The 27,291-nt window shown below is 38.8% G+C and overlaps 4 protein-coding genes and 1 long non-coding RNA gene across 13 annotated transcripts in view; 2 read left to right on the top strand and 3 right to left on the bottom strand.

Moving 5' to 3' along the window:
- Positions 1–101, bottom strand: part of sostdc1b (sclerostin domain containing 1b) — a 1,853-nt gene extending 1,752 nt beyond the window's left edge. Inside the window, exon 1 of the mRNA XM_027006331.3 lies at positions 1–101. This exon is cut by the window's left edge and continues 383 nt beyond it. The gene's annotated coding sequence lies outside the window, so the exon portion shown is untranslated.
- A 6,416-nt stretch (positions 102–6,517) lies between these two features.
- On the top strand, positions 6,518–16,012 carry bzw2 (basic leucine zipper and W2 domains 2). 7 transcript variants are annotated; one of them, XM_081702171.1, is made up of 12 exons: positions 6,518–6,561; positions 8,534–8,604; positions 9,505–9,681; positions 11,246–11,349; positions 11,640–11,705; positions 12,350–12,485; positions 12,871–12,980; positions 13,407–13,577; positions 14,007–14,153; positions 14,626–14,764; positions 14,862–14,984; positions 15,653–16,012. In XM_081702171.1, exons 1-12 carry the CDS (start codon positions 6,533–6,535, stop codon positions 15,679–15,681), a joined length of 1,302 nt encoding a protein of 433 aa, XP_081558297.1. In that variant the 5' UTR covers positions 6,518–6,532; the 3' UTR covers positions 15,682–16,012. The 7 variants fall into 7 exon arrangements, with proteins under 7 accessions (XP_081558297.1, XP_081558273.1, XP_081558269.1 ...); XM_081702147.1 differs by having other exon boundaries at positions 14,862–15,053; XM_081702158.1 differs by lacking the exon at positions 6,518–6,561 and adding exons at positions 6,609–6,742; positions 7,258–7,333 and having other exon boundaries at positions 14,862–16,012.
- On the bottom strand, positions 7,352–11,236 carry LOC145652388 (uncharacterized). The gene is made up of 3 exons (XR_014118618.1): positions 10,705–11,236; positions 10,489–10,546; positions 7,352–7,636 (listed from the first exon to the last, which is right to left on the bottom strand). It is a non-coding gene; the product is annotated as an uncharacterized LOC145652388 (long non-coding RNA).
- A 784-nt stretch (positions 16,013–16,796) lies between the features above and the next one.
- Positions 16,797–21,590, top strand: rbbp4 (retinoblastoma binding protein 4). Its single transcript, XM_027006321.3, has 12 exons — positions 16,797–16,955; positions 17,745–17,892; positions 18,072–18,217; positions 18,331–18,504; positions 18,649–18,764; positions 19,011–19,171; positions 19,430–19,556; positions 19,792–19,869; positions 20,168–20,244; positions 20,339–20,396; positions 20,494–20,604; positions 20,873–21,590. Exons 1-12 carry the CDS (start codon positions 16,940–16,942, stop codon positions 20,933–20,935), a joined length of 1,275 nt encoding a protein of 424 aa, XP_026862122.1. The 5' UTR covers positions 16,797–16,939; the 3' UTR covers positions 20,936–21,590.
- Positions 21,591–21,605: 15 nt separating this feature from the next.
- On the bottom strand, positions 21,606–25,269 carry sync (syncoilin, intermediate filament protein). Of its 3 annotated transcripts, none has more exons than XM_081702175.1 (4): positions 25,121–25,269; positions 23,134–23,889; positions 22,534–22,956; positions 21,606–22,417 (listed from the first exon to the last, which is right to left on the bottom strand). In XM_081702175.1, exons 2-4 carry the CDS (start codon positions 23,869–23,871, stop codon positions 22,232–22,234), a joined length of 1,347 nt encoding a protein of 448 aa, XP_081558301.1. In that variant the 5' UTR covers positions 23,872–23,889; positions 25,121–25,269; the 3' UTR covers positions 21,606–22,231. The 3 variants fall into 3 exon arrangements, with proteins under 3 accessions (XP_081558301.1, XP_081558306.1, XP_081558310.1); XM_081702180.1 differs by having other exon boundaries at positions 25,130–25,259; XM_081702184.1 differs by lacking the exon at positions 25,121–25,269 and adding an exon at positions 24,001–25,086.
- Between the last annotated feature and the right edge of the window lie 2,022 nt (positions 25,270–27,291).

Below are 27,291 nucleotides of genomic sequence, written 5' to 3'. Positions count from 1 at the left end.
CAGAAATTGCATTTGATCATTTTTGAATGTTGTTCAATCTGGGAAAATTAAATAATGTTGCAAATCCAAGAATTCTCTTTCCTGAACATGTGTACATAATATATGTAATAGAACAGAATAGAATAGAAATGTATGTAATAGAAATACACTGTGGTATGATGTCCACTTTAGAAAGTGCTTTGCTTTGACTTTAATTTCTCTTTCTTCTCTCTCTCTCTCTCTCTCTCTCTCTGTATATATATATATATATATATATATATATATATATATATATATATATATATATATATATATATATAGATAGATAGATAGATAGATAGATAGATAGATAGATAGAGGGCTGGAGGGGCTATGGGGGGTAACATGTTTTGCTAAATCAATCAGTGCCTCAGCACTGAGTCATAATTTAAACTGTGCTGGATGCAGATCTATCAGGAAGTGAATGAAATTTTTTGCAGTCAAGCAGTTTAATACTCAGGGCTCTACAAAGGTTCACATTCCTAGGGTTTTTTTTTTCTTGAGTATTCCAAGAGAAATTTAGTTCTTTTTGAATGAATTAGATACTCACAGACCTTATGACTTCTGAATACATAGCACTTTTAGCACATTTCACCCCTCTGGCTACCAGAGATAGACATTAATTACAAACTGATGGTAGGACATGTCGTTCTGCTTTTACATTAATGGTATTTCATTAAAGTTAAAATTTTGTTGATATTGTATTTGTGAATAAAGTCTATTTTTTCATGGATGCACTGATTCTGATTAACAAGAGCAAATTTATAGTCCATATGTATATTTTATCTATTTCATAGAGTGGGTAGTGATGAACCTTGCTCCTATCCACCCAGAAGAAAGATTCATTTTAAGCTGTTTTATGTCTTGAGTAGAATGGAATCTGGTGCATTCTATTCTAAACTGTGCTGCAAAGCTCATGAACGTACAACAAACCCATGAAACAGGATACACCTGGATTATTTTACCCCAAAATTATCCAAACAGGTGTCTCCGATGAGCTCACCAAATGAATGTATGACACAAACGGTACGGAGACAACACAAAGAGCCATGCTCTCTTTATTCTGCCGAAACTGTGTAACTTTGCAAATGAACCAAGGGTCTAATTTCACTCTCTCCTCAGGCTTTTACTATCAAGTCATTTACTATCAAGACTTATCATGCTGGTACAGTTCCGTGATTATGGGCGGGGATGGCACGTTAATATTTTGCAGATCTTTCCATATTGTCAAAGAGTACCTTTCTTCATGTTTTTGCAAAAGCCAACTGATCTCTTATTACTCCTTTAGTGATATTGTTTGGAAGTTAGGGGGTTGGGGAGGGATATTGGGGAGCTGTGAATGTTAACCTCAGGGCTTGAAAGTGGAATATCAATGCCATATGATACGAGGTGGCATTCGCTAATTTCTTCATCTGAAAACCGGATATTTGAGATAGCCCTTTTATGCTCCTGTAATGACCCTGACAGATCCATAGACAGAGATACAGGAGGGGTATAACTCTCACCAGAGACAGAGGGGGGTTACTGCACTGAATTATGAGCATATTGACATGCGGCATGACAAGAGAACACTAAACAGCCCCTTGCTGGCCCACAGGGTGAGATGCTCCTGTGAGATGAGGGGCAGTGGAGCCAGGGAACAAAGCTCTTAGGAATGGTTAGAGAGCTCTATAGAATTCTGCATGAGTGCCTAAGGATGTATGCAACAGGACCAAGTGTGGGAAAGTGAGGAGATCTGTTAGTCATGATCTCCTGTGTGGCAGTGCCTACCTGCAATTTATTTCACAGCTTCTTTGGACAATTTTGTTAGTCAGCTTTATTTACTAGTTTAAATTCCCTAAGTAATCATAATGATGATGATGTAATGATAGTGGCAACCATGATGATGATGATGAAGATAAGAAGGGGTGATGCATAATAGTATCACACAGAAAATTCTCAAAATCTGTCTAAAAGAATGCACATGTCAGGAAATGAAAATCCATGACCCCCTGTATTTGCATTTGTAAAGATCACAGACAAAAAGCCATGAAAATACAGTGAGAGTGCAGTAACGGGTATTACTCATGGTTGGTTTTTCAGAGGACATAAGCTGCCCTCTACTGGCATAACTACTACATGACCCTAAATTCCCTTTAGTAAGCTCCTTATTGCATGAACTAATACGACACACAGCTGGCCAAGAAAACACTGAGCAGCCAACTTGTGCTACTTACATAAATGAAGACAATGTTTAAAAAGGGCTGTGATTCCTATTATGGTTCTTTCCATATACTGTCATTGGAAATTTATCTTGACATTGTGTACTTTATCAATCAATCAAAATGTATTTATATGACACCTTTTACAAAGCAGCTTTACAATTGTCTGTGTAACTAGTTGTTGTTTAAGTATATATTGAATAGCTAAAAAAAAAGTATAACCATTTGAAAATAACAGTTCTTTATTAATGTCAATAAAGAATCTTGCTTTAACAGTTCTTGTTTGTGGTATATCAGTTTTTAAAACAAGCTACACCAGACTTAGACAATACCAGGAAGGAAAGGATCCTCAGAAATATGTTGCAGAATCAACAATTCCTGTTGACTCCCGCCCCTCCCTCCACAGGTTGCTCCAACTCTGCATCCGTCAGGGCCATCTGCCCTGTTAATGCCTGGGTCAGAACTGACAAGGCTGTCTGGTTGCTGCCCTAGAAACCATAATGTTGTTGACAGGTTAAAGTAATCAAATTTGTCTTGCTGTCACAAACACACATTCCCTTAACAGAGGCAATACAGATTGTAAGGTCCTGTTTAAATAATAAATAAAAGCTCTGAAAAGAATGAAAACCATGCTAAATTGCACAACATGTATTACCTGTCCAAAAAGTAGATTTTACACAATGTCCAGTTAGAGGTAATGATATGACGAATAGAGAAAAAGAGAAGGAAAGCAAAAATTAAAGGAAAAAATTGACTCCCTTTCCACTTCATAAGAAACCCCAGCTTTTGCACACCTACACTCACAAGAAACATTTTAAATGCATCAAACTTAGAGATGCACATTACTTTTATAGTTACAGACTGCCCTTCATTTGTCACTTTCTGGTTTCTAACTTCAGAGGGGAGTGTATTGTACACAAGTCAAAAGCAATGGATCAAGTGCAAATACAAGTGCAGGGTGAGCAATGACAATAAATTAAATCTTAAATCTCAGTGCAGTTGAGCAGGTAATATGAGTATTGCTCAGGAGGTTTAACACATAGGTTGAGACCAGTGGATAGTGGACAGCTAATGCAGATTTTCAATGGGAATAGGTATAAGCTCTAACTGTACATTTACAGGGTAGTTGTAATAAAGTGTCTGGTGAATGCATATTTCAGTGAACTTGTTTAGAGAAGGGGGCTGGGCCCTCTTCAGCCACCTAGCAAGTTTCCAGGAACTAGCTATATATCACATTACACATGGATTAGGAGGAGTTCCTGCAAGAACTTTGTCTAGTAGAAAGCATTAACAGTGAAAACATCTGCGATATCTCAAATACCATTTTCCAATCTCCATGATGCACACTTCTGAGGCTACCACAGTCATAGTACAAATATAATTAGTGTGTGTCTATGAAGACCTGCTTGGTAACATTATAGCTAGACCTTACAGAGTACTATGTCAGTCAGCTATATGTGTCAGTTTTCTGGATTTGTGAAAAGTTATACTGTCAAACAAGAGCAAAGAAAAAAGTCTGAACAGCTTATGTACAGAAACTGTAAATCATCATATCATATGTTTAAAACAACATTACATTCTGTGTTCCAGGCAGATTTTTGTTAAATTCAAAAGTACTACATGCTCAGAACTGGAGGTAGAGGTAGGCTCTGTGCTACAAAATATATATATATATATATATATATATATATATATATATATATATATATATATATATATATATATATATATAAATGTAGCATGAGTGTTAGCTGCTGCAAACTAATGCCAACTAAAACTAAAACTAATGCAAACTAAAAACACAGATCACTATCCTCATCTATATGTAACAATATGAGAGTCAATAGCTTCCCCAAGTTTGCAGTCCATATATAAAGGTCTCTGCAGAAAATAAATGTTAGATTTGAAACAGTCCTATACAAAATTCCTTCCTTGACAGGGTTGAGTTAATTGTGTGTGTGCGCGCACGTGCATGTGCGTGTGTGTGCGTGTGCACATATTTGCTAGATCTGGGAATGCTGACTGAAGATACAACTGAACTAATAAAAGGCACTATGAATATTTGCACTACAATACAGCACCCTTGATTTTAACAAACATCTTGATTTTAGTTTACTTATACTGCACAAAATGGGCCATTGTAGCTCAAGAATATTTTTGCGATTGTGTTGCCACCTGAGAGGCCTGCAAATATGAGTGCCTGAGTGCTTTTACAATCTGATCTGCTTCTTGGCCAGAGCGGAATGACTGCGTTGGTGGTATCAAGTACATGCAGGCATGGGGGTGCTTGTGACTGTCTACTTTTATCCATTCTGTTTCCTGACAATAAAGTCTGAAGAAGCCTTGTACTATAAGTACATTAAGTGGCAACTCTTCTTTGCCAAAACCCCTCAAAGCTGCACATCCATCTCTCAGGTCTCTTTGCAATATGTTTCTCTAACAATGGAGAACATCTTTTGTCACTTCATCCAATGAGACATTACATGACTTCAAATAACCACTGCTTACACAGCAATTTCATTGCCTACACCTGGCATATGCACAAGATGTCATGTGCATCATACACAATAAGAAAGGAGTGACTGGTCTAACAGTGCTAAATAATATGCACAACATAAACATAAACACTGAGCTAAAGAAAGTGTTTAAAGATGTTATAAAGATTAGTCAACTGCCCTTATCTCATTCAAGCAGTTAATTTGCATGTATTCTCTCTTGAGAAGCTGAGAAGCCTCCAGCACATCTCATGTAAGGAAAAATCAACATGTTACAAAAGGACAGCAAACCAGCAGATTTTACTAGATGCAGGTTTTACTAGATGCAGCTTAATAACACATTTTACATTGGGGGTGACTAATTTAAGAACATAATCTATATGTAAAGGTCAGTAGTGTCAGACCAATTATTAGAGATCATGATTTAGTTTAGATTATGCTTTTAAATGTAAAACAACAAAAGCAAGCCACTAAGAGCTTTAAATAATAAAAAATAAAAAATTAAGTTGATGCATTTGTTAAATGTTTTGGTTTAAGAATGACAGCATCACTGATGTCTTGATTGGGACTATAGCCTACCTGCAGTTGCAACCTGTAATAGGCTATCTCACCCTTTTTGTATTTTGTGTTAAATTGTATACTTTGTATACTTTGTCTCTTTTCCTTCAAACACTACAATTCATTTTCTACGCCAAGTAGCGTTAAATTAGAAAAAAAGTCCCGCAATCCTCAATTTATAATTGGTGTACGGTAGAATAATTACCTTTTGGGTTGTACCATGTACTGATCACAAGTGTGAGGGGGGGGGGGGGGGGGGGTGTAAAATAAATGCGCTGAAATTTCAGTATTAGAGTATTTGCTTATTTCTGTCCGGTAACTATCACAGAATGTTTTTTTCATGTAATTCAATTTTAAATATTTAGTTGTCTGTTAAATATACAATCTTTTAATAGACTCAGAACGAACTACTATCTGACATGGATCACGCTACCTGCATTTCATTTCGCTCCTCAAGATGAAGTGTGCGACTCCGCAGTCTTGACCGGTATTGGGACCTCTGCCCGAGGTAATCCACTGCTAGGTAAATTAACCTCGGAGGTGATACATGCTAGCTAGAGATAACATTAAGTTTGCGATTCGTTCTTTGTGGGATGCTACAGGGTGTTGAAAATCAGTGCGTCCGTATTGTCTGTATCAGGTCTTATATAAAACAAAAAGAAGCTGAGCGTACGTAATGTGCCATTTCGCGGCGAGGATGAGATTTATATTTTCGTGAGCTCCTTATTAAAAATGTCATGATGCTTTATTTACCAGTAGGTCCAACATCGGTAGTTTGCAGTTGCAATCGGAATAGACTACTTGATTTCGATCATCGAAATTCCAGTATTACAATCAAAACCAAGTTATCATGGTAACAACTAGTGTACCTTCGTCCTCCCACCGTAAACTGTTGATTTTAGTTTCGGTCTCCAGTCTTTAAAGGGTCCTTTATAGTCTAACGTTATAGTTTAACAAATAATTTATTTATTCAGGGCATTTTGTATTCTAATACCTGTAGCCAGAAGACATTGAGTGGATTGGGTGGAAGAACAGTAATTTAACTAAACTGGACGCATTGGCGTTTGCTCACTAAAGTTTAAAGCATTAATATTTGACGAGAGTGCGGTAAGCATTTTGTATTTTCTGTAAAGATAACCGTTTCTGCGTGCACTTCTCACGGAAATCCGGTGCACCAATTCGTTTAGCCGAGATTGCGCGAAGCTGTAGTTCACCTAAAACCAAGCTTTCTTATCAGAGTCAAGTCATTCGCGTTCAGAGATGCATAAGAGCTACGCACGTGTTAAAAGGTACACAAGAATGTAAGACTTTAAAATCAGTACTGTATGGTGCTCCAGCATCTGGTCTATAGTTTGAGTTCCGTTTTCAGTTGCGTTCTGGCAAGTCACAACTCGCGTTTTATTCTTGGCCGCACTAAAGTACTTGTAAAGTAAAACGGGACTGCCGATATCGGATAAAAGTGTTAAGAGTGTAAGTATTCTACTGTGTAGCTGCACATGGCTTGGACATGACGTGATACTTGTTTTACTATCCTTGTAGAGATGATCTATTATATAATTACTGTAGTTAATGCTACACGTTACCTTAACCTCGTTTGATTATTATTATTTTTATTTAATTAATTAATTTAAATTTTAAAATGAAATTTGTGTAATTAAAATTTGTACCTGTGGAGGCCACAAGGTGGTCAAAAGGGTCAGATGTTACTATTCGTGTGGACACTCTCTCTCTCTCTCACACACACACACACACACACACACACACACACACACACACACACACACACACACACTTATCAGTGAGCAATGTGGTCTAATTTAGATAATCAGAGGTTTAGCTATTTAGTTCCTCAGAAGTTTATTAATTGTGTTAGGTAGAATAAAGACAAAACTTATATAAGGGAAAAAACTGAAGTGTATTACAGCTTAGATTGTGTTCACCAATGTGAAGAATAATTGACCTGTGTGAGTCTCTGTCTTGATCAGGCACTGCTGTTTGCTGTAACTGAAGGCTTCTCTTCCATCCAAGAGTCACTCTGTCTCTGGGTGATTCAACTTCACAGCTAAGTCTCACTGTGTAAATCATGGCGGAAACTAGACTGCTATTACTAGTCTCTTCTTCCAGTACCCTCTGAATACTGCCAAGTCTTGAGTGTAGGTTTTGTGTATACTTAACATCCGTTTTAGCACACAGTGGTGGAATACATGTTATGGGCTGACAAACACTGGTGTGAAAACATCCCTTGTGAAGGTTCTCTTCCCGGTGGCCCATTATAGGGATGGATCCTCAGGCAGAACGGGCTGACACCACTGTCAGCCCTTTAACTGCTCACTGGAGGCGGCTCCTGAGTCTGTGGATGCAAAACTACAGGAAAAGAGTATGTTAGCCTTGCATAAGGGAATAATGTGTCAGCCTAAATGAAAGTAGTAAACATCAACAGCACTCTACTGGGCAGTTCATAGAAGTTAATTAAACCTGTAACTGGTTTAATTAATGATTTGTGTTGCTTTTTTTTTTGCTTTGGTAGCTACTTGAAAATCATTTTTAATCATATTTATAATAATTTTTCCACAAAAGTTAGAGCATCATAGTGCTGAGAAGGAAGTGGTAATTTCAAATGAATATGGATAAATTGTGTAACTCGGCATATGAATCAATAGTGAAGTGCTAAAAAAGGTGATTACTATGTATTTTTCATTTTAATGATAGTCATCAGTGCTTAGTAAATTCTGCAGTACATTGATTCTGGTTGTACTATATCTTCAAGTTAGTTGTCATGTTAGAATGTGTGTGATTGAGAGTACATATGCATGTGTGCACACTCCCAGGCAGTGAACCCTGATCAGACATGTCCTTGCTGTAATATTACACGTGTCTCAAGCTTGGATGAGTGAAGTTTACACTATCAGGGATGAACCCCTCTATATTTAGCACAGAGGAGCGCAGGTCTGGCCAGAGTAGTCATTTTCAGCCAGAGTGCTCACTGAGACACGCAGCACACACTGATCTCTGTGGTAGGGTGGCCCTTACAGCTGGTGAGCTTTTCAAACAGCAGGTTGTGGGTTCTCTCTGTTCTGCTTTTCTTTAGATGTGCAGTCTGTTCAGCAAAGTATTGTAACAATTATTTTTGGAAATGACCTAGCTTACTGTACTTTATTGACCATCTTTAGGTTGGACTGCTTGTATGATTATTTGTGGTTGTTATAAATATTATCTGTATCTGATTTTGTAATACCTTGTTTGCTTATTCTTTGTGTTTAGGACTTTTATGAATACCGGTAAGCAGCAGAAGCCAGTGCTTACAGGCCAGCGGTTTAAGACCAGGAAAAGGGGTGAGTTATTTTTACATTTTCAGTACTTTGCCCACCTGGTAATACAACGGTGTCACTTTTAACTAGGCTAACAGTCTCAAGGCTCATGTCCCTTTAAGTGTGTTTAAGACACCATTTGTACAGGGGCATGCATGCACAAAGCCCTCAGGCACGCACCAGCACACATGTGCTGTGACCTCTCACTTGATGTCGCAATGGCATGACTCCCTGTGGCACCTGTCTACTTTCCATTAATAGCCTGTTTGCGTCTAGCAATGTTTGCTGGCTTGTACGCATGGCTAGGCCCTTCACAGGCCACCATGCTACCTCACTACTCACTATAGCTGTTGTCTCTCTTCCCAAATACAGAGCAGACTATGCCCCACTAGAAGAGAAGCACCTCACACTGGTTCCAGTGCATGGCAATGTACAAACAGTGTTCTGACAGGGTGTTCCACATTATTCAAACAAATTAGTGCCATGAATCTGAGGTTGCAATGCAGCATGTCTGGCTTGTGTTTTAGAGGCTGAGAATAGATTAGAATACAAAATGTTCTGCATCGCCCTGTGAATGCCAAATATGAGGGTGTTTTTAACAACACGACATTTGCGTCACAAGGGCTTACTCTGTGGGTGTGATTGACAGTTCAAATGTGGGGTGTTGCAACTAGATGGTTAGTTTGCTTTCTTTTTCCACTTCTTTGATGAACTCTACCATGAACTGTAATATTTGACTGTAATCAGCTAGCAAAATCTAAGTACAGGAAAGTATAGTTATTCTCATACTAAATTTTACACTGTTATTAAACTCTTCTATTTAGTTCTGTGCGATGCATGCCCAGGTGTAATTTGAATTTTATTATCTTCAGTTTTTGTTATGGAAGTGTTATTGACTCAGACTATGATGTAAACATTCTGCAGATGAAAAGGAGAAGTTTGAGCCTATGGTTTTCCGAGACACGATTATTCAAGGCCTCAACGAAGCGGGGAGTGATCTTGATGGTGTAGCCAAGTTCCTGGATGTTACTGGTTCAAGACTGGACTACCGTCGCTATGCTGACACCCTGTTTGACATCCTCATTGCTGGCAGCATGTTGGGTAAGAAAGTAGGCTGTTTAGAACCTTAGTGCTACCTGCCAGTAATTTTTCTTTCATCCATCCTTATGATCTTCACATTACATTTCCAGCATTTAACAGACGTTCTTATCCAGAACGACTTACAAAAGTACTTTGTCATTTACTCATAGAACTTATCCTAGCCATTAGGTTAGAGTCCAATATACCAAAGAACTAGAATACTGTTGAAATACAGGGATCAATGCTGATGCCTAGAAGTGCAAAATACATAAGCTCTATCTCAGACAATGATAAGTGCAATGAACAATAAGTACTAAAGTTTTTAGTCAACGTGGGGGCACAGTCAGTGGTCATGTAAATATTGTACAAATAGATTGGTATTCAGTCTGCATTTGAAGACTGCAAGGGACACTGCTGTCCAGACAGAAAGCAGAAGTTCGTTCCACCATCTAGGAGCTAGGACAGAGAGTAGTCTTGATGCTTGTCTTCCATGATACTTGAAGCATGGTATTTCAAGCCAAGCCGTACTTGAGGTTCAAAGTACTTGAGGTACGGATTGGGCTTTGACCACTGACCTCATGTATGGAGGGGCTGGTCCATTTTTGGCTTTCTAGGCAAGCATCAAGGTTTTAAATCTGATGCAGGCAGCTACTGGAAGCCAATGAAGGGAACATAGCAGTGAAGTGACGTGTGTGAATTTCGGAAAATTTAAGAGCAGTTGTGTTGCTGAATTCTGAATAAATTGTAGAGGTCTGCTCTTGGACGAAGAGCAGAAGATAGCGAGTTGCAGTAGTCTAGCTTTGAGATTACAAGAGACTGCACAAGTACCTGGGCAGCTTCTTGCGAGAGAAAGGGCTGAATCCTTCATATGTTACAAAGGAGAAATCTGCAAGACAGGTCAGATTTGAAACATGAGTTGAGAACTACACGTGATTGTCAAAAGTTATGCCCAGGTTACGAGCAGCTTCCGATGGTGAGCCAAGGAAACTGTGAGGTCATGATAAGGGCTGAGAGTTCCTGGGATGTAAAGAAGCTTGCTTTTACTGGGGTTGAGCTTCAAGTGGTGGGCTGTCATCCATGATGCAATGTCAGTCAAGGATGCTGAGATTCATCTGGAGACCTGCGTGTCAGAGGGTGGAAAAGAGAAATAATTGGGTGTCATCAGCATAGCATTAGGTGTCATCAGCATTACATTATTACACACAGGCTTGGTTTGGATGCATGCTCTAATTAGTTCACTTTCAGGCTGTGCCCAGGGTATCTTTGCCAATTCAGTTGCAGCTAAACAGTTTACTGTGGCTGCCAATTACTAAAAGCCAAATAGCCAATTAGCAATCAGAACACTATCTGAAGTGGAGTGCCTGGCTAAGACCCTGTAAACACAAGTGTTATATGAATGGAACCAACTTTATTCCATTCACAGTAAACATTTCAATTGCAAAAAGCTCATCAGTAGCTATTCATGTTCATATGTTGATAGCAGCATTGGCATTTTAATTTAAATGTTTCCTTATTATTTTAAAGTATATACTTTATCTTGTTTACCCTTGCCCAAGACCAGCATATGTAATGTTCCCTCTTCCAGCTCCTGGTGGAACACGCATCGATGACGGCGACAAGGCCAAGGTGACCGAGCACTGTGTGTTTACTGCTGAGGAGGATCATGCTGCAGTTCACAGCTATGCTCAGGTAAGGGCCTTCCCTCCCCACCCCAACACCGTCTTGCTCCTGAATAGTGTTGCACCTGAATAGTGTTACATCTGCTTATTCTCTTGATCCCTTTGGCTTAGCCAGGATTCCAACCATGCTGTGTCATTTTAAAATAAGATCCAGGATTAAGTATGACACCAAGTTTACAAAAATATTTACACTTTCTGTCTGTCACAGAGAAGTGAAACTTGTAATTTTTTGATGGCTAACTGATTTTATGAAAGGTTTTTTATTAATAGTTTTCACATTAATAATGTGCATATCTGCAGGTTTTCAATAAACTTATCAGGAGATACAAGTATCTTGAAAAAGCATTTGAGGAGGAAATCAAAAAGGTATAAGCTTTGTATTTGATTTGTTACTGAAATCATGTTTGTAGAACTTGATTTTATAGTGTGGATCTGTTGTTTTGTCTGCATCTTTTAATAAGCTTCTTATTACATCGTAATTACTGGTCTGGTGTAAAAGCATACATGTTGGTCATGATGACTCACTGTTATTAGTTTTGGAATTGGTCTTGGTCTTGTTCAATATAATGAGAAGTAGTATATCTAATATTGGTCACTTCTGAAGCTTACCTTTAGTATTTCGTGTGTGTGTGTGTGTGTGTGTGTGTGTGTGTGTGTGTGTGTGTGAGAGAGAGAGAGAGAGAAATCAAACTGCCCCAAGTGTACTTTCAGTAGAATACAACTGTTATACCTTGCAGTTTCATGTAAGCCTAGATTTTCAAAATGAGGTGTGTCCAAGGCATCAAAACCAAACCACATAATTATGGACTGTTGATGTGCATGACAATAGGTACTTGTTACCTTCATGAAATTGCTGATTGCTATATAATTTGAAGGTTTTCCACATTTCTGTTTTACTCCTTAGTAAGTCCTTTTAACAGGACCCAAACTGCCATTTCATTTGTGTTTCAGTTCCATTTAACATTTATGTTTTCTTATGCATTCTGTATATTGCCATTTGTCCTGCACAGCTTCTTCTATTCTTGAAGGCCTTTAGTGAGTCTGAACAGACCAAACTGGCCATGCTGACAGGCATCCTATTGGCTACCGGCACACTGCCACCACCCATCCTCACAAGCCTCTTCAGTGATAATATAGTAAAGGAAGGTTTGTGAACAGTAGTCAACATGACCCCCCCCCCCCCCCCACCCACCCAAAGCCCACTGCAGATCAAATCAGACATTAGTTAGTATATTGTTACTACTTAAGCAACAACCTTAAACAATTATCCTTATCACTTTAAAATCACAAACACGTGATAAAAGTTGTTTTGTAACATTCAAAAAACAACTTTAAAATCGCAAAGATTTCAGTTTGAAAAATACATTGCATGGAAAGTAACATCCTGGGAAACCTAATTCAGTGCACTCTCCACTGGATTTATATTCAAGTTAGCCAATTTTATCTTCAAGCCCTGCTATGTTCAGTTTTAGTTGCTTTAAATTGGCAGGGGGCAAGCAACGGTGCTCATCACCTCTCTTATATTGTGCAGGTATTGCTGCTTCCTTTGCAGTGAAGCTGTTCAAGGCATGGATAGCTGAGAGAGATGCCAACGCAGTGACTTCAGCCTTACGAAAGGCCAACCTAGATAAGAAGCTCCTGGTATGCTCTGTATACTTTGGCCATTTCCTACTGTTTGTGAGGATGATGGATATTTTGAAATTTCTGAGTTTAAGAATGGATATGTGGAGATCTTCCCATGAAAAGACTCATCAATTGGCTGTGATATGCATTAGAACTTACTTATGATTCCTTGTCTGACTGTTGTTGAATTGCTTATCCAAAATATATGTGACTCATAAATATTGGTCCTTTTTAGAGCTTGATGGTGAAAACAAAACATACTACTGCCATTGTTAGATAATTTTAACATGAACAAAAATTACATAAATGTGTGTGCATCATTAGTCATTTCTTTGCATTAGCTATTATTAGTAAAATCAAACTTAAGTTCTAAACCTAATGGTACTTTTCATTTGTAAAACTAGTAGTGTGTTTCATGGTTTTCTGATTTTAATGAATCTACAGGAACTGTTCCCAGCCAACAAACAGAATGTGGAGCACTTCTCAAACTACTTTAATGACGCTGGCCTGAGGGAGCTGTCAGACTTCTTGCGTGTGCAGCAGTCTTTGGGCACCCGCAAGGAACTGCAGAAAGAACTGCAAGAGCGATTGTCTCAAGAGTGCCCCATCAGAGAGGTGAGCATACAGGCAGATTGTGTGCTTCTAAAATGATAAAACAGTACTTATTCTTCCAATATCTCTTAATTATTTAATCCATTTTCCTCTTCTTTTAATTCTAAAACATTTTTTATTATTCATTCCTTTAATTTTTAATTTCGTTTTTCAGTGTATTCTTAAATTATTTTAATGTGTATTTCTTTGTAAAGTATGTTTATGGAAGTGCTATATAAATAAAGTTAAGTTCTAATACAGTCTCTTCAAAAATAAAATCTCATTCCTCTGTTCAGTTTTTTGTAGGCATAAAATCTGATTCATTTTATATACATTTGGATTGCCTAAAAGCTGATTGTCCTGGTAAAGTACTATTTTTATGGTGTACATGTAAAGAACAGCAAGATACCTTCTTAAAATGTGCACATGACCAGATATAAACATTGTGTTCAGATCATGGTGTACGTGAAGGATGAGATGAAAAGGAATGAGCTGCAGGAGCAGGCTGTGATTGGCTTGCTGTGGTCCTGCCTTATGAATGCAGTGGAGTGGAACAAGAAAGAAGAGCTTGTCACTGAGCAGGCCCTCAAACACCTAAAGGTACTGCCAGTCCACCTTCAATAGCTTCATATTTTAAAGGCTCTTAAAGCATCACTTCAAAATATAGCACTTTGTATCATATCATATTAAGTATGACGATATGATTTTGTAATGTTAAGTATGGTAAAATAGCATTTTTCTAAAGGTGTAGGTTGTAGGAGAGCCACTAAAGTGTCTATATTTGTTTTAAAACAGTTATACCTGTAATTTTGTAAATTTAAAATTGACATGGTGTGACAAGACAAACTTTAAAAATAGTATTGGAAATAAAAGAGCTACTGTGACAGGTGTCGGTGACCTTCATGCAGTGATTTTAACTGATTTATTTTAGCATCAATATGCTGTCTAAACAGAAAGGGTTTCTTTTTGTCATTTAATTTTATTAAGAGGGATTTTTAGTAGAACATTATTTTGTATATTTTAATTATTTCGTTGGTCATTAACTGTCTAATGATGGGTGTGCTCTTTGTAGCACTATGCTCCTCTGCTGGCTATGTTCAGCACTCAGGGCCAGTCAGAACTGGTCTTGCTACTCAAGATTCAGGAGTATTGCTACGACAACATTCACTTCATGAAATCCTTTTCTAAGATAGTGGTGCTGTTCTACAAAGGTATGTACTGACAGCAGTATTCCATGCTAGACCACTTGCAATATAAGATCTTTAGTAGCAATAGTATGTGATGCATTATCCTCTCCTCTGTTCTCAGCTGATGTCCTAAGTGAGGAAGCCATTTTGAAATGGTACAAAGATGCTCATGCTGCCAAAGGGAAAAGCATCTTTCTAGAGCAAATGAAGACGTTTGTAGAGTGGCTTCAAAATGCAGAGGAGGGTATGGTATTTCGCAGAGATTTTGCTGTTTTTATGGACTTGAATAGGAAATTTTGGACATCAATCAAAAGTGAGACACACAAAATGTCAGCCTTGCCAACTGCACATTGACTTATTACCACCAGACACAACCGCAGTCTTAGATAAGTTTCCCTTTTTACAGCCACTGCATACCACAGTGCCCAGCATGGCACTAAAAGATGATTAAATTAGGACTCTATATCTTTGACATAATGACCAAAGGATTCCCCTCAGCCTTTGAGGGGTAACCCCGCTATCCAGTTCTGGTTATGCTCCCCTAGCTAACCCAATGCTCAGTAGGAATTACTCAGGGAGTGGCAGTTTAAGTTTTAATAATATTGAAAATTGTTATAACACAGCACAAAGTTCATTCAGAAGAGGCTATTCTCCTTTATTATACAGCATCTTCAGGGAGGAGGGAAAAACACCTCCCTCTGACAAAGGTCCATAACAGTTTACCTCTTTACTTATTAAAACTTATTAAAATAGTGCTCCAATTAGTATTCACAATTAACACTAAACCAACACCCCCCACCCCTGGTTGGCTGATTTCTTGCACTCTCTCCAGTAAACCTTTTATTCTTACTGTCAAACATATACCAACCACTACTATAAATGTGTCAATATGTGTGCAATTCTGTCTGGCAGAGTCGGAGTCAGAAAGGGAGGAAGATTAGCAGCTGGAATTCTGAAGAGCTCTTTGACAACAGTCTCCTTTCTGTGGCCAGCCTGTGTAGTACACTGTAGTCTCCATGTCATTGCGTATTGCCTAGTGAAAAGTATTCTAGACCCTCAAACACAACCCAGGGAAAAGCCATTGACCTCTTAGCATTGCATAATGAGATCGCAGACAGCCTTTAAACCTGCCTCTTACATGCGCACGCACACACACTCACTCTTTACTAATGCAGTTCAGGTACTGTTTGAATCCTCTGCAGTAATATTCATTTTATCTAAATCTCTTCTGTATGTATGCCATCGCTTTTTAATAAAATGTTTTATATCTACCATCTTTTGTTGGATAATAATATATTTTCATATTGTTATGTCAACGCCAAAGAATCTGACTTCACTGGTGTTAGTAATTAAAGCTTTGTCAGATAAGGTTTTTCCTCCATTTTGTGAGTGCACGGTTTTCTTTTAAAGTGGATAAAGTTTCTGTCCAAATGTTTGAAATTCTAACAGTGAACAAGGTTATAAATTTATGCTAACGTTAGAAGGCAGTGTAGCCAGTGTTTTTGTATTGACTTGTATTTCTGGCTCAAGGATTTATTACAAATCAGCACTTTGGATGCTAAACGTGCCTAAATGCCTTGATAAACTAATTGATGCATAAGTCAATATTTTACTTTCTCTTAAATCATATGTTTTGAATAATCTAACTCAATTTTAAGTCACAAATTCCAGCATACTTCAGTCGTGTTAGACATTCAAAATGAGTAAAACTAAATATCTAGCATTAGCTGTGTTCTACTTGACGCAGTGACAATTCTTGAGTGTAGCCAGGGAGTTAAACTTTTATACCAGCTAACCGAAAATGTGTTACGTTACAGAAACCGTTGAAAGTGGCATTATTTTCGAAATTACTTATTTTTGAAGTGCGTTCAATCAAAACTGACGATTTCGTGGTATTCATATTAATATATTTTAAAACTTTACAATCCTGCTCACCGCGACTATGCTGGAACGCTTTCTGCTTCCGTTTCTGGTAACTACGTTCCATTTTGTAACCAAGTAAGACGTCACGGAGTACTTGTAGAAGAAGAAGCTCCTGTCTTCTCATTGGTGACTCGCTTGCTCTTCCTGCTAGAGTTGGCGCGAACGTGCACGCCGGTGCGAGACAAAGAGCATCCTGCAGCTCTAAATGTTGGTAGTTTGTGTTTATTAATCGGCTGTTGTGTAGTGTTACGCGTGATTGCCCTCGAGGGAGTCGTCATGGCTGATAAAGAAGGTAAGCGCCGGTTTTGTGTTGTCAGAAAACGTTGCGCACAGCTGTCTGAAACTCAAAACTGTTGAGCTATTGAGGTGCCGTCGGTAGTACCGTAATGTTCGCTAGCTAGCGTTAGTTAGCCACTGACAAATGAACACAGGCCGTGTCACGCCATAGTGTTAACTAGAAAGATTAAAACCAGCAAGCCAGCTTCGGTGTTTCAGGTCTCTGCTATAGAATCATGCAGTAGCTGTATGTACTCATACAGTTTCGAGGTAGATGTTGAAATAGACGTACAATCAAAACTGTTTCCACTAGTGGTTCTTAGTTCCTTGTTACGGGCTTGCTAATCTAGTTAGCTAACTAGCTGGCTAGCTGTCGTTAGCTGCCGTCAGTCGGTTAAATGAATTCGCGTTAGCTAAGATAGCGTGAGGCTAGTTAGCTATGGCAAAATGTGTTGTTAAGATAAGGGTGCGTTTGCCAGAAAACTGCATCTAAAGTGCGCATATAGCATTATGTGTATTGATATTATGGCGTAAATGCTCCTGTTTTAATCTTTAAAAAACGACATATTCAACCTATTCAAACAGTATATTCACGATTCTTGCATGTAACCAGGGCTTTTGGTTAATGCAGTAGCTAGCAATGCTACGGTTTGGCGGAAACGCTGTTGTCGATATGGAGATAGGTGGATAACTCCTACCTTTGTAGCGTGTGTTAACGCTAGCCAAGTTGAAACAGTCCGGCAGATCAAATATTTTTACTCGTTACCGAGATGACTAGAGTTATTTTCCATGCACTGTGCTGCAGCTGCTTTCGATGACGCGGTGGAAGAAAGGGTGATAAACGAAGAGTACAAAATATGGAAGAAAAATACCCCCTTTTTGTACGACCTAGTGATGACCCACGCGCTGGAGTGGCCAAGCCTAACTGCACAGTGGTTGCCAGATGTCACTAGGTATTTAAAAAAAACAACATTCACACCAAGATGATTTTGGCAATTTATGTTAGAATAAAGTATAAGTGTTTGTTTGGGGCAGGGTCTTTCCTGGGGGCAGTATTGCAGTATAAAGGTTTTGCTCCTTGTTCTCCCATACTGTGGAAATAAGCGGTACCATTGTCTCTCTTGCCATGCAGGCCTGAGGGGAAGGATTATAGTGTCCATCGGCTAGTGCTTGGCACCCACACCTCTGATGAGCAAAATCACCTGGTCATTGCTAGTGTTCAGCTGCCTAATGATGATGCCCAGTTTGATGCTTCACATTATGACAGTGAGAAAGGAGGTAAGATTGGTTATTTTAAAAGGTATGGTGATGGTACTTTGAATTTGACATAATCTTTGTCTGGTTAAATGTTTCTTTGCATATGAAATCTTAACTGTTGTCCCCACCCCCAGAATTTGGTGGCTTTGGCTCAGTGAGTGGTAAAATTGAGATTGAGATTAAAATTAACCACGAAGGAGAGGTGAACAGAGCCCGCTACATGCCTCAGAACCCCTGCATTATTGCTACGAAGACTCCCACAAGTGATGTGCTGGTCTTTGATTACACTAAGCATCCATCCAAACCTGGTACAAGCATTCTTAGCTATGTTACCCTTTTATTAATTTTCCTTATTTGTTAAGCAATACTCATGAAGGAAGACTTTGGTGTTTTTAATAATAAATAAACCAATTCCTCATTGTCTTTGCTTGTACATGGCCTGCTCCTTGTAGACCCATCTGGGGAGTGCACTCCAGACTTACGATTGAGGGGGCATCAGAAAGAGGGTTACGGCCTGTCTTGGAACCCTAACCTGAGCGGCTGCCTCCTGAGCGCATCTGATGATCATGTAAGACACATGATGACATTTGTCTTTCTCCATCTCAGTTAGTATGTTCATAAAGGCATATCTCTTGGTTTCCTTTGCCACTGTTGCCTGGAGTCTGGACAAAGGTTTGTTTATCTATTTATTTTATTTAAATTTTTAAAGACTGCTTTGTGAACTTTATTATGAAGAATGCCATAAAAGCGAAATTGGATTGGATTCATATTGCGCTCTGCTGATGGTCTTATGAGTTTCTCTGTGTTTCATCAGACAATCTGTCTCTGGGACATAAGCACTGTCCCTAAGGAGGGAAAGATAGTTGATGCCAAGACCATTTTCACTGGTCACACTGCTGTGGTAGAAGATGTTTCCTGGCATCTTCTGCATGAATCCCTCTTTGGATCTGTGGCTGATGACCAGAAGCTTATGATGTAAGTGAACCCTTTTCTGTGCAAGGTTTTGTTTTTTTGTTTATTTTGTTTTTGTTAATGCTGTGGTTGGGTTGTTTTTGTTGTGGGTTTTTTTTTTGGTTATTTATTTTATTTTTTTTTCAATCAACAGTTGTAATAGAGGAGTAGTACCTTAGATGTAGTTAAAATGAAAGTTATATAGTCACTCTTGCATTTTGCCATTGCATCCCCCCCACGCCCAACGACTTAATCCAGCTCACATCTCTGTTCTCATTTTAGCTGGGACACACGTTCTAACAACACATCCAAGCCCAGTCATGCAGTTGATGCCCACACTGCAGAGGTCAATTGTCTATCTTTTAACCCTTACAGCGAGTTCATCTTGGCCACTGGCTCTGCTGACAAGGTGACAGCCATAGTCAAAGTGTCTTTCTCTTGTCCCTCATTTAGAGCAACATTTACTTCTCTAAGGATGTTATTTTTAAATAGCAGTTGTTATTCATGTTCACACCATAAACATGGTTGACTTTCTCCCTCCCTACCCTCCTCTTTTCTGTTGATCTCCCCCATTCCTGCCTCTATTCTTTTACTACCACCCCCACCTCCTTCTATCACTTGCCCTCCCTTTCCGTCTCTTACAGACTGTTGCACTGTGGGATCTTAGGAACCTCAAGCTAAAGCTACACTCATTTGAGTCACACAAAGACGAAATCTTCCAGGTATGGGGATTGCTTTTGTCATGATACCCACAGGAACATCCAAATGATCCACCTTGTGAACAACTTGCTTCATTTAATCCTGTGACACCACGTATTTCATTCAGAGTATATTACCTTTGTGTGCCTAATGTAACCTGTTCATTTTCCCTCTAATGTCTAACATCTGAAACTGATTCACTTGGTCCTCGGTGTTACTGTTGCTGCTGCCAGTGCAAAACTAAATATAAATAAATAAAATAATAGTTAAAACTCACTGTTTCTGTGAGTGTTTTCCTGACCTCTCTCAATGTGGCTACAGGTCCAATGGTCACCTCATAATGAGACCATCCTGGCCTCCAGTGGAACAGACAGACGACTCAACGTCTGGGACCTCAGGTGACCATGTCAAATTCTTTGTCACCAAAAATGGAGAAACAGTATTTTTCATTATCGCTTTTGAGTGTGTTTTGATCTGTTATTTTTTCTGTAGTAAAATTGGTGAGGAACAATCACCAGAAGATGCAGAGGATGGTCCTCCTGAATTATTGGTGAGAAGTCAATTTTCTTTTGTCGCCTACTTGAAAGCGTCATAAATTTCTTCAGTTGTTTTTAACTATTATCTCCTCCCCCAATTGTATTTGTTAGTTTATCCATGGTGGACACACAGCTAAGATCTCTGACTTTTCCTGGAACCCCAATGAGCCATGGGTAATCTGTTCAGTGTCTGAGGACAACATCATGCAAGTCTGGCAGATGGTAAGTCAACAGTCTGCTCATTAAGCTTGTACCAAGCTGAAGCTATTGTAACACATTTAGCTGCTAAAGCTAATTGTGTCCGAATATATGCAGTCTGAAGTTAAAGCTAAATGTATACCGATCATGTGCTTTTAAAAAAATAAAAATCAGGGTACTATGAAGCCAAAGATGAAGGTTCTACTATACTGTTTTCATCAAGATTTATGAGGATACCAATATTTTATAGGCATCTAATTTACAAGCCCTTTTATTCTATCATATTATTTAGGCAGAGAACATCTACAATGATGAGGACCCTGAAGGAGCTGCAGATACCGAGGTCCAGGGATGAAGAGGAATAAAGAAGTTTCATCCTCCATTACACCTCACTGTCTCATGACCATGTTTTTCCCACACATCTCCTGAAACTGAACTGTCTGTCACATCACCAGCCAACCACACTTGCTCAAAGTGAGGAATAAAAAATTTTTCCTGAAGAAAACAATTGACTGGAAAATTTCTTTTAAAAATATACAAAATGTGTATTTTTGTAAGATAAATTGGTTGATCCTTTTGGTTTTGATTTAATAAAAACTATTTAATCAAAACAGTGTAAACTTCATATAAACCCTTGCTTTTTAAAATGTTCCCTATGTTCAAATTACATTTTTTTTCCCTGGAAAAAAAAGTTTTATCCACAGAGGCTAATGCCTGGGTCCTTTCTTGCCATGGTTAAAATGTGGCTCTCAATAATATGTTAGCTGTTAATAAGTGATAAATTTATTTTTACATGTTTACAAAATGCATCACTTAACTCATGTGTCCACAGGGAAACTTGTGTGCTCTATTTTGTACTCTTGGCTATGGTCTGGTGGTGTCATCTGTTTAATGTCTTTAATATTGTAAAATCCTTTTGTCGCTTTTCAGTGTCTTTCTCCTGTTTGTCTATACTGTTGTACAGAACATTCAAAATAAACTTTTTCACTGAACTCATTCAGCCATTACAATGATTGTAACATGACTCAAAATGTATCTGGTTTATTTAATTCTTGTTTATGTTCATACTGGTAATAAAGTGCTTCATCCATCTTATAGCTGCGTATCTAAACCTGCCCAGCCTCATTCTGTCAGCATGTGAGCGTTTCAGCTTGATGCCCAAATATGTCCTTGTTCTCTCCCATCTTCTCGCTCTTGCCTTATGGTTAAAAAGGCTAATCACCAGCGCTCATACTTGTATTCTCTTCTGTCTGACTCACTTTGCTGTCAATTCTGAGTGGGGTAAATGGTTAGGCAAAAAGCTGGACAGTCTGCTACACATCTCTTGGATGTGAAGAGATTGAGTCCTGGTATATTTTTCATGCTACCCACTGGCTACTTATGAGTATTTGTACAGAGCATCCACATGCATGTTTATAATCTGGTAGCTTGATAAGGCATTGTTTACATAAAAAAATGAAACAGTTGTGATTATTCTGCATAGTGTAGAAAAAAGCTTTTTGACATTTGTGTGTCTAATGCAAATGGAAATTAATCTTTACTGATCAAGTTTTCTCTCCCATCAATAGGATGTCTTGGTGCTGTCCCTCTGTGCTCTTTCTATAAAACAGAATATGGAAGTAACAACATGCAATATTAAAGTATAAATGATTCACCTTATAATAGCTTGTAAAATGCAATGTCCTCTGACAGTTTTGTAAGGTAATACTTGCCTATAGAAGTATAGCTGTTTTGCCAGTCCATTCTTCAGCGTCTCCATCTCTTTGATCTTATTTATTTTGATCTGAAGCTCAGTTTTCAGTTCTCTGCTACTTTCCTCTAGAAGATCTATTGTCTCCTTGATAAATAAGCAAATACATTCTGTACATTACATTTTATAACATAACCCTTTGCCTGATTGCCTACAAACAATGTTAAGGTTTGGTGAAACTCTGTGCGGGCTTAGTTACATACTCGGTATTGCTCCACGTTTTCTTTCCTCTGCTTCTCCATTAGACGGATGCGCTCCTCCAGACGGGCCCTCTGCAGTGCTAGCCTCTTCTCTTCGTCAAACAGCGGTCCCAGCTGAGCCTTCAGTTCCTGGCACAGTTCCCTGGACTTGCTCAAAGCATCAGCACTGGCCTCTCGTCTCTTCAGTAAGGCCACCAGCCGTGGCTCATACCACTCCTCGAGTGATTTGATGCCCTCCTGGAGGTACTGCTGCAGGTCGATAGAGGCCCGTCGCCCCTGGGACAGGTATGAGCGTGTTATGTCCTTGCTGGACCCCTGGGTAATGCTGTCCTTCTGATTTTGCAGGACTTTCAGCTGGCTCTGATGTTCAAAATTAAGATGGGTTATCTCTTCAGTCAGCTTCCCTATATGGGCCTGCATCTCTTCCTGTGTCAAAGAATAGGTATAAAGGAAATGTAGCATTAGATTTCCTCTATAATGGCAAAAATGCTTATAACATACTGTGTGCACTGTACTTAATTTAAATGCTACTGAGTGATCATAGTATAAATGTTATAATTTGCTATGCAACTCATCCTACCTAACTCTCATAATTGACAGTACCTGTGCTTGGTTGAACTGTTCCACTTCTTTCTGTTGTATCAGCAAGGCCACTTGGCTCTGTGCACAGTCCCTTGCAGCAGCAAACAAGCTCCGTTTGAGCAAACGCATCTCCTCTTGCAGACCCTGCCTCTCCAGCCTGGCCTTGGACAGGAGGCTCTGGGCATCTCCCAGTTCAGCTCTCAAAGCCTCCACCTCCTCTAACATTGGCTTTTCCAACTCCAGGAACTCTTTCACTAGCTCATCTCTTCTGCTCTCTAAGTGGCTCACCTCCTCAATGCAGTCATCCAGTGCTCTCCCAAGCTCCTTTATCCCTATGGTTGTAGATGGCGCTGGACTGGCTTCAACAATGCTGAATACAGGTTCATCTATTGCCATGGATATCTTTGAAAAGCAGCCTTCACGTTCACCAGTGTCCTTAAAGTCATTTCTTACTAACATATTCTCTCTTTCTGTGAAACACGTTGGTGAAGTAGATTTGGTCTCATGGGTGGCATCAAAGTTGTCTAGCTGTGCCAACATCTGCCTCATGAGTCCATTGAATTCAGTCTGCAGAGATTCCTGAATTGTTGCTGCATAGGTCATGGAAGCGCCAGGAAATGTAAGGGCAGCCTCAATCTCCTCCAGGCAGTCTTCAAAGTAGTCTTCATCTTCTTCCTCAATAAGTAATGCTTCAAGTTTTTCCATGGGCTCTGACAGAGATCCACAGGCTTGCATAAAGTCAATATCTTTGTCTGCCATCTTCTCTCAGTTCATCAACTGTGAATATAAATTACAAAATGTGTAGAGTATAATTTACTATGCTGCATCACATTTTTGCCAGTAACAATTATAGGTAGAACAAGAAAACATAAAACCAGTGAGACTGACCCTTGGTGCTCTTTCACTTGTTGGTTTTCAGTATGTAAGTGACTAGAGAGGTCTTGATAATAAACCTTATTATTTATGAGTATGTGCAGTAGAATGTGGCTGTGAGATTGTTGTGCAGTGTGCAGTACACAGAGAAGGTGGTTATCAAATGGTAATCACCATCTCTATTTACTAGGAGAAGGAGTAATCAAATGGTTGGAGTTTCATATGCGTCATTCAGCAGCAGCTGCCCAGGCCTAATGAACAGCTGACTGATTATAAGCTTCAAGACACAAATATAGCATGGAACAAATCATGGAACTCAAAATCATTTTTCATTATTAAGAGAAAATTAAACTATACTAGTAACAGTCAGTTACTAGGGTCTCATCCTATTTTGCACAAGACTTCTATATCTTTGAGAGGACAGTAAAGCTTTCCACCACATCTACTCAACAGTATTTTTAAACAATACTGCATGCAAATGAAGACACTTCGTACTGAATAAGCAATGGACTGCTACATCACACAGCAACAAGAACACCCCAGCTATCCTCCTCTCTCAAGAGGACTGTGTGTCACTGAACCATAGCCTCTGATAGCACCTTGCACAGCTGAGACTTGAACCTAAATTCCAGTTAAAACCATTGCTTTTCTGTAGTGTACCACTGCAGGGAGAATAGCACAATCCTGACTATGATTCCATAAATGGTTAAAATAAGATGAGTAGCAAAGCCAGACTCTGCGAGATGGTAGCGTGAGCAGCTGCTAATGATGGGTACAGGCAAGGCACATTCCACCAGTGCCATACTCTTTTAATTTCTGCTATGAACAACTGCTCATGCTTACAATATACTATCAGGAATGTCTACAATGTACACCTAAATCTATCTACTTCCTTATTTTATTTTTCTAGCTTCTATTCTACATTAGTATCATAATATATAATGGAGAACATTTATTGTGATGACTATGTACAGGTTTTAAAGATGTTTTGCTGTTGTTGTGTTTTTATTCCCAAACAGCCCGAGCTTTTAAAACAATCATAAAAGGCTAAATGCTAAGGACTTAGTTATGTATATTATTGTCATTTACATTTTACATCTTTGTAGAAATATTAGATAGAAAGTGAAATACTCACAGGACCCACATTAGAGAATTATCCTAGTAGTAAAACAATCTACTAAGTGTAAAAATCTGGAAGATGTAAATGAGGGAGAGGAGGGGTTGTCTGGTGTCTTTCCTCCAGCTCCAGTATACTGCACTGAGTCACTTAGGCAACTTAGAATCTGTTTATATTTATTAATAAATAGTAGGAGGGAGCCAGTTAAACATAGAACCCAACTTTGGCTAGTTATGTCCCAGAGATGGCCGCTGGGAAATAACCCGCTGATATAAACCAATGAGGCTCCAGGAGGAATGTTTTATGTAAATAAACCTTAGCATTATCCAATCAGAATCAAAATGTGGGGGTCTTAAATGTGCATGACAAAGCAAAAGTATCAAATGGTATTCAAAAGAGGTTAGCCAAATAAGAGTGGCAAAGTGCTGTGTCCAATGAGAATCATGGAGAGAGAAAGCTGTAAAACATTGACTTCACTCCAGAACAATCCCAAACAACACTAACCTATATTTCAGCATGACTTTAAAAGCCTGGCTATTATCAGAGATAAGAGAGATTGAAATCAAACATAAGCTGAGAACTACATAGGCCAGAGGAGCCATGAAAACAGAGTGGATAAAGTTTATGTTTCCTAGCAGGAGCAACAACATTAAATTCCCTTCGTGCCTGTTTACTGCCACAGAAGCTGTAAATAGACACTGCACTTTGGATGGTCTGTACATGAAGAAGGCTGAGAAGATTAGGGGTCTTTAGGGGTCTGCAGTTCTCTGACTATTCAATATGTGAAAGATTACACCATGTGTAATGCTGGATGTCTCCCAACATTTGTCACAAATAAATGGCATGATTAATATGGATATAAGAAAGTACACTTATATTATGAGGCTGTTTTCTGATTAAATAGGAATATCAAGAACATATTCTCTTTTATGTAGCCATAATAGTACTTTAGGTGTTTAGTGAATTATAGACACTATTACAACTATACTACTGTCTATTTGGGAAGACAGAACCAGAAAAATGTAGGCAGTAGTGGATGCTACTGCACATGTACTCTGCCAGCAATTGGACATACAGAAAAGTTTACACAAATATGTATATACAAAAATTTAGACTAACAACCTTCAATTTAAGTTTAATTATAAAGGTGATTATCTCAAATGACCTGTGAAATACATAACATTTAATTGGAAACAGATTTATGATGACGATTATCCATTCAGTCAGACCCAATTTTCGGACATTTTATGAGACATCATTTTCCAAGCTTTGCTATCACTGACAGTTTCTTTCTGTTCTTTCATTTGCATGTTCATGTCAGCCTTGATTGTATCTAACCAACATGTTCTTTGGCATCCTCTTCTTCTGGACCCACTGACAATGCTGAGCATTAATGATGTTTCCAGGAAATTGGTTCGCATGACATGTCCGAAATAGGAGAGCCGCTGCTTAGTCATTTTGCCCTCTAATGATGTTCTTGGTTTGACATGCTCTAGAACTGTCCTGTTTGTGACGTCCTGTTATAAACAGATTGATATTTTCCTCAAATTATAGAGGTATTACAATAGTGCTGTTAAAAAATGTGCACTTTACCAACTTGAAAAGGATGTTATGCCAGACTTCATTTGACCATATTTTTACTCCTTTGTTCCTAGCTGTGCTTCCCTGTTATCACCACATAGGGGAGCTGCTAAGCTTCTGCTTTCTGAACATTGCTGTGATTTTGGAAAAACTTTGGAATATTCTAATAATATAATAAAATAATAACTGACTATATGACTATAGAAATGTCATTGTGTGCGGTTTACTGGGTTCATTAATAATTGCCCAGGCCTTTACCCAGCTAAACACCATGTTTTGGCTATGTGGTCAATGCTTGTCTGGCTTCTCTCTTCAGATATCTCCATGGAGATTCATATATAACGACCTTTGCATTTTTCAGGAATATACCCTTGTTTGAATGGGTGCCCACTTACACAGCAGGTCTGTTGGTGGTCTCAAAGACCACCCTTATTCCTCCTCAATGCATTTTTGAGATGCAGAGATGTATGAGTGCAGGATTTATTTGGCTCTTCTAGCTTTTCTGAATTAATATCTGCAAGAGTGAACATTCTCTCTCTCCTTCTCGATAAGACAAGGTAATGAAAATATAATTGGAATGTAGGGGCACTGCAAGTGTATAATAAGCC

Source organism: Electrophorus electricus, chromosome 2 (genome assembly GCF_041902795.1).
Source record: "Electrophorus electricus isolate QZ-2024a chromosome 2, ASM4190279v1, whole genome shotgun sequence".
Classification (NCBI taxonomy): Eukaryota; Metazoa; Chordata; class Actinopteri; order Gymnotiformes; family Gymnotidae; genus Electrophorus; species Electrophorus electricus.
This window is presented reverse-complemented; position numbering and strand designations above follow the sequence as displayed.